Below are 7,285 nucleotides of genomic sequence, written 5' to 3' on the forward strand. Positions count from 1 at the left end.
TATGTGAGCCTGGGTGTCAGCAAATCTCTTGCTAAATTTGAGCCACACAGGCTCCGGAGACGGGACAAACTTGTTCTCAAAAAGGAGACAAGAGCCCGGCAGGTACATAAACTGCTGACGCTCTTCGGTCTACATTGAGTAATCTTTTAAAACAAAAACATACTGGAGAAAGTGTCTGTAAAATCCACTGTTAGCCACCTTATAACACATCTTTTTCATTTTAAACTCCTCTTAGACTGGTATTCATTGTGTTTTACAAGCCTCATATCTCCAGGCAAACTGCTTTCTTACTCTTTTGTTTCCCTTCAGCAGTTCCACAATACATCTTTAACTTGTGGGTGACTTTAGAGGCTTTTTAGCATAGACAGAGCTTCGAATTTAAATGCCAATGGGGAAAGAAACACGGAATCTGCCAGCAAAGTCTTAGCGGGCAACTAATCTTATGCTGTGATGTATTTGGGAGGGCAGCAGAGCTACTACCTTTGTTAAAAGACCATTACAATAAATCCCACACCCCACACTCCTTCTTTGACTATTGGTATGAGAAGACAGCAGGAACTGCAGTGTATGCATGCTGCTGCTGCTGCCATCTAGATGGATGCATAATTAATGGGAAATGTGAGGTATTCTGCACAGGTTTTATAGAGTGACAGGTACTTGGGCTGAGATTGACTTTATCCCTTTAAAGCATTCTTGAATCCTTGACATCTGTGTTAATGAGCTAAACCAGCACTATGTGTGTATGTACCGCTTTAAGTACTTAGATGTAGTCTGTCTGCATGCATATTCAAGAGTTCAGGGGCAACAATTCTGAATTAATACACATTTGTCTTTACAAGAAGTATAGCTTGTGCATACATATACAGTAACATGAATAATTTCGTGCTAGAGTGGTGGGACCTGATACGGACTGTTAATTTTTCAGTGATTTGGAATAGGGAGCTACACAAGATCACAATTTCCCCCACTAGTGTAATATGCACACGCTACAGCTCGATTTTTCACATTTAGATGCGGTCATTCAGAGTAATTAATGCCACTGAAGGCCTCATTAAAAGTGCTTTATAAGAAAGTGTTTATTTGAGTTACTCCACATCATTTACAGCAAGTCAACACGTATGATGACATATGAATAATACATAAATTATTAGGTGGTAGCAAACGGAAAAAAAGGCAATCATAATTTATAATATTAGTATTCAAATAGCACAGATACATTTTCTTGGTGTGAAAAAAATGAGTCTTTGATTAACAGCAGAAATAAGAGATCTGTAAAAAAACAAAAGGTTTCTGTACTTTTACAGCAGGCTGTCACTGCAAGTTAGTATTGAGACAGGTGGGCAGTGCGATAGAAGGATAAATTCATGAATTCCTTTTAATGAGACACATTCAAATTGGCTCGTATGCTGCATTGACTGCATTAATGGTGTTTTAAGGTGCTGTTGTTGGATCGGAAAACAAACCAAATGAAGTATACCCAGTCTGAAGTCACGAGGGCTGCCTCAGTGTGGCTGCCTGTACGGCTGGCTGGATACTGTCAGTGGGGAGGAGGCGTCTCATCTGAGATTCTGTCTCCAGCTAGCTATCACATTGTCATTCAAGTTTTGTGAGATTTAAAAAAAATATATCTAAAAATCATCAATAAAGATTGAATCCACAAGTATAGCGCCTCTGAGGAAAAGAATGGATAATAGATCAATCCACAGATGCTGCGGAGTAACCTGGTTTCATACAATGGCCACTGAGAATATTCAATTCTGATTGACCAGGGGGCGTCCATTATTTTCAGATAACCACATGGCTGTGACGTAACCTTTGAGATTATTCTTGTAGCTGAAGGTTAATCCTGTGAACTCTCCTATCTGCATGACATAAAGCTACCGCCCGCAGCCCGTTAGCGTATCCCATCACAAAGACTCAGAATGAAGTGAAACTTCTTTAAATACTATCTTTTTTTCTCTCCACAGAATGAACTGTTAACATATAAAGCTTAAAGCTTTCAAAATTAGCTTTAGAGGAACTGCGCTTGAATTTTGTGACTCTGAAACAGAGCTTCTGTGCCTATAATCTCCTGTTAACGGCCTTTATGCTAAGCTAAACTAGCCAGCTTCTAGCTGTAGCCACGCATTTACCGCACACGCGTTTAAGATTTGTAGCAGTCTGTGCATTCAAGAAAGCAAACAAATGTACTTCCCAAAATGTTATTCAGATTACTATTGCTGGCATGCTGTCACAGTGCTGTGCATGTGGAGTAATCCACTGTGGCAACGGTGGTTATAAAAAAATAATGCACTCTGCAGAAGCAAACCTGTGGAAAATAATAAACTTCCGCACCACACTTTATATTTCAGCAGTTGTGCTGCAATATAATAATTAATCCATCGCACAGAGTGAGCTACTGCTCCTCCAAGCTACCAGGCTGAGGGTTCGGTCGTGGCCTCCCCTCTGTCGTTGAATACACAGGAGCGTGACCTTCTGCGAAACATGGTGGCTCCGGGCCCTTTCCTCCTGGTGAGTCGCAGATAAATGTCAGATTGCAGGAACCTGGGGTAGGAGTCCTTTTTCATCAGGCTGTAGACTTTTATCTGAGCTGCTTCAAAACAGCTCTTTGTGGGCTTTGCCATGTTGTTCTGGATGGCCGTCTTGGTGTGATAGTCAATGTTGATCTGAATGAAAAATAGGGACACATGTTAACTCTACACTTGCCCACGTACATTTCAACCCGAGTTTGGGATTTTTGCGTAGGTTTGCAGCAGGGGCAGACAGTGGGTTAGACAAAGGCCTGAGTAGATATGCAAGTTACTGATAAGAGAGGGGAAACCCCGAAACCCGCAGTGAGCGCTGCGTGGAGTCGTTTACAACAATGGAGAAACTCCACATCTCGATGTTTCAGAAGGTTACACACACACGCGACACCAAATAAAAGTCAGTTTCAGAATGTCAAGATGCTCTTCTTAAGAGAAAATAATTCTGCTGTGCCTGCTTTAGAGGATCTCTTAAAAAAGGTTAAGAATGTCAAACCTCACCTTGACATTAATGGATCGCTTTCCAAAGCCAAAATGTGAGTTATTCATAACTGTGCTCAGAGCGTGAGTTTTCTTTCCCCGTGCGTGTTTTTGTTGACACTATATTTCAACTCTAGATAATCTGAGTTTAAACAGTCACTGACACACATCAGTTTCTTAGATATCATCACAGATAGAGGTTAATTTTCTGCCTCCTACTCTCGTGACTGGCTTTTTAATGTTTAATTACTGGCGGCAAAACCATATTTATGCCCTTTATAGACTGAAATATTCTTAAGATACTTTCCTTTGAAAAACTACCAGCAGCTTTCAAAATAAATATGCATGCGTGTGAAACTACGCTATCGTCTACCATCAGTATTGAAGGTTGCATTCATTTACATTTGTTTCTCCCTTCAAATCGCTCGAGCTGTGTACTTGTGTGCAATAATGCCACTGCAGCGCTGCTCTGAAAACCCTCTTTCAGATTTACATATGCACTCATCTTAGACTGAAAGTGTGTGGGAGATGCTCTCTCCACTCTTGCAGAGGAATGTGAAAACCTCAAACCAGACGCAGAACTCTTTAACGGTCAAATATGCTATGGGCCCTGAAAGCATATCAGATGGTGGTCGCATCATCTTTGCAAAGTGAGTGGAAACCTTTTAAACCACAACTGTCTCGCACAGAAATAACTCAACCTGCTTTGCAGCCGTGTAAGCGCTAAACACATGACCTCGACGAGCTGCTGCTCCTAATGATTGTTCGCAAAGGTCAAGTTGCTGCGGGCTCCTGTCTACACAGCACTTTAGAATTCGCCTACTGTTATTTTTTTATTACGATAATATAAATATTTCAAGTTGTCAACAGCCCTCACTGACAAATAAGCCAAGAAAAACGGTAAACTGCACTCCAGGGGGGGTTAAGCTTTTGAAGCCCAGCTTAGCAACACAACATCCATGCCGTTTGTGATGTAAAAAAAGGCATATGTCATACCTCTTTAGGGGCATCGGATTCAATAAAAATTGTATAAATATATTTGGCTTTGGACAGCAGCTTTGTCTCAGAATCAGTGGTCTTGTATTCTTCACAGGCCAACCAGAACTCAATGTTTTCTTCACTGAACTCTGTCCTGAGGAACTGAGAGAAGGTTTCCACCCCATCTGATGTAAAGAAACAGAAACAGAGAAACAGAGAAACACTGTTAGTCACGCTCCTGTAACTACAGCTGTTTAAGGACATGTAGCTTCCACATTTCAGTGTGTTGTGGAAACCTGCCAAAACTTCATAATCTATGAGTCTCAGCTCTATAGTCAGTTTAACTATCCCGAAACAGCTTAACCATAATATGTGTGAGTGTGCTCAAAAGTGTGGATGTTATTACATGGATCTGTTAACCGTGCCAAAACGACAGCAGGTCACAGTGTTTCTGTGCGGCATCTGTGACGAGGGGAGGAAGTTGCACAGTTTCTGTATTACTATCTGTGTTAACAAACATTAAAAGATGTAGTGAAACTCTCACAGCACTCCCCATTAACTATTTAGCGCTTCGAACACTGTGTTACAGTTTACAATTCAAATGAAGCAAAGCGTTTGACAGCACAAGAAACGGTTTTAGACGGCAATTCGACACAACATTTTTGAAAAGTTTCAGGCATTAATCTGACCTGAGTGCTTTAGTAGTTCTTCAAAGGAGTCGCTCCATTGCAAAGCTGCCTCCGTTGAGATGCTGTGAAACAAATCAGAGATGCGGTCAGCTCTCCTCTAATGATGCAGCAAAAAAAAAAATGTCTTGGATTCTCACAGAGACGTACTAGATGTCATGTATCTGTGAGTGTGTAATGAGTCATGGAGGGTACAGAAATCTGAGGTTAAAAAGGGATAACGCTTGTGCAAAATACCACGGCCTGCATGAGAAGTTAATGGATTTTTTTTTTCTTTCTCACTTGCTGGGTGTCGTAGCTGTCTTTTTACTGGGACTGACGTTTTCGTGAGAGCCTGACTTGGTGAGAAAAAGGCTAAGCCGACTCTTCCTCTCTTTGTCTTTCTGCCTGCAAACAAGGGAGAACAAATATAAAAGACCAGAAGGTGCACTTACAATTGCAGCAAACTTTTCTCCTTAAAGGCACACTTTCTGAAGTGGCTTTCATGGCACAATATGAATTGCACAACAGCTCTGCAGCATAGTACAGATTGCAAGTTCAGTCACATAAGCTGACGTGTTTTTTAAGAAAAGCGTGGAGACCCTTATGAGGGAAGACGGCAGCTTTTAAGTTCAACAGCCTTATATGGTGTCAGCTATAGCAGCTTTGAGCAGCACAGAAAAGGCAAATCTACAAGGTACGGAGACATGTCGTGAATATTACAGATTAAAATATTTCTTCTTTGTACAAAAACGCTTGCTGAATCTATTTCTGGTTGATTAAAGTTGTACTGCTCCAATTTCTTGTAATAGCTGTTAGAAATTGCTAAAGCCCCCTGAAAATATTCAACTTCAGAAAACAGGTAAACATTTAAAAATGAGGGAAAATCACACACCAACCTGCTACTGTCGTCCTTCATCTTTGGTGTCTGTAAGCCTACTGGACCAAACATTTTGAAATATGCTTCCTCCTTTGGGGGCATGTAGCTGAATTGAGGAAATAGAAGAAGAAGCGTCTCCATGCTGTCTGTGGCGTGCAAAGCAGCAGGCCACAAATAACTCTCTGAAAAATGTTTAACCCATCACTCGTTGAACCACCTCGTCTTTTATAAACGGCGCTCGCGTTTCATTTCCCATGCTCGCTCTACTTCCTGTAACGGTATAACAGCTTACTGCCATCAGCTTGATCTGTGATATAGAAAACCCCTCTGGGTTCAACATCCTGCTGTAACTATTTACTAGGAAACTTGAAAAAGACACCTGTGATTATGTTCATTACGTTCACTTGTATCATTCATTAGTTCTGTTTGTTTTGACTTGAGGTGATATTTTTGTCTTGATTTTTTGTAACAATCGTTTTCACACTGTGACGCGTTGCACTTAAGCAATTTGGACCCAATATTTAAGAAAAACTCTGATGTTGTCCGAATATCAATATCAATTTGAATATCTGTGTTTATACTGTCTCGTGTTTGATTACGTGTTCGACATTGCATGAATAATATCAACCTTGAACACATAGAAAACGTTTAAGAGTGTGAATTATAAAAGAGGTCACTTGTTCTGTGATTCCACTTGTACCGCCAGCAAGGCCAGACACTGCAGTGCTGGAAAGAATACAATGTAATGAATAATAAAATGCGTCTGCGCTGAGGCTGACCTTAGCTCGTTCCCGAACATGAGAGCCTTAAAGAAGGAGGACGAATTCATTGTGACACAGTAGAGAGCAACAGGGAATAGATGTGTTCTAGATGGAGATGGAGACAAGTGCAACGTCTGTGCTGGAGAGAGTGTGAAGCTGCCTTTCAGCATAGCAGCAGAGGATGTGTTTCTTTAGTTTGAACAGAAGTTGAAAGGAAAGAACAAGGTCCTAATTAAACGTAATTGGAAAATGAACAAGCCTTCTGAAGTTGTCAGTCAATAACAGGTTCAGAGCTGATAAATCCTCTAACCTTATCTCCCACCCATCGTGGGCCCCTCTAAGTAGCTGTCTGAGGGTCTAAACTGCAGCTACTTGATCGGCAAGGCTGTACAAAGATATCAAAGCGCTTCCAGCTTCCAAATGTCAATTACAGCTGACAGTTAGCGGGAACTGTGGACCCCGGACAAGTTCTGATAGACCACAAAATTTGCAGATGTAAACTGCACATCTGTCGAGCAGAAAAGTAGACTCAGCTCCTCCTGCACAAGTGACGCGATAAATCTTCTCAAGAGCCTCTACAACCCAGAATTTACTGATACCACCGGCAACAGTGACACCCCAAAGTCATGACTACTCACTACACATCAGTCACAGGGGCCGGCCGTGATCATGCTTTTGGCTTTGTTTTCCTTCTGGTGTGATGAAAATCACATGTCTGTGATGACTTTGTCAGCATTTCGCAGAAACCACAGCAGCAAATTGGCAAAAGTGGCATTGTTTACATCCTGTTGATCTCCCCCATATTCTGTGTTCAGCCTTTCTGCTAGCAGCTCTGTGGTGGGTGCAAACCCCCTAACATGTTTCAGCATTGGTGGTGTAGGTTGACCAAAGCGGTAGCCAAATTTCAGTCGCTAGCCACCGGTTAGCTCTGCCCCTGCATAAAGTTGCAATAAAGGCACATTCAACCTTGATACTTGGTTTGTAGTTAAGGTTTAA

The 7,285-nt window shown here is 41.5% G+C and overlaps 1 protein-coding gene across 1 annotated transcript; it reads right to left on the reverse strand.

Annotated features, from left to right (window-relative positions):
* Nucleotides 1–1,058: 1,058 nt before the first annotated feature.
* On the reverse strand, nucleotides 1,059–5,759 carry rgs18 (regulator of G protein signaling 18). The gene is made up of 5 exons (XM_086272504.1): nucleotides 5,548–5,759; nucleotides 4,952–5,056; nucleotides 4,673–4,734; nucleotides 4,002–4,168; nucleotides 1,059–2,666 (listed from the first exon to the last, which is right to left on the reverse strand). The coding sequence occupies exons 1-5, from the start codon at nucleotides 5,667–5,669 to the stop codon at nucleotides 2,412–2,414; spliced, it is 711 nt and encodes a 236-aa protein (XP_086128630.1). The 5' UTR covers nucleotides 5,670–5,759; the 3' UTR covers nucleotides 1,059–2,411.
* Nucleotides 5,760–7,285: the final 1,526 nt, after the last annotated feature.

Source organism: Aulonocara sp. 'chitande type north' Nkhata Bay, linkage group LG18, assembly GCF_057382095.1.
Source record: "Aulonocara sp. 'chitande type north' Nkhata Bay isolate Kocher_YH1m ecotype deep benthic linkage group LG18, A_spYH_male_GT1.1, whole genome shotgun sequence".
Classification (NCBI taxonomy): domain Eukaryota; kingdom Metazoa; phylum Chordata; class Actinopteri; order Cichliformes; family Cichlidae; genus Aulonocara; species Aulonocara sp. 'chitande type north' Nkhata Bay.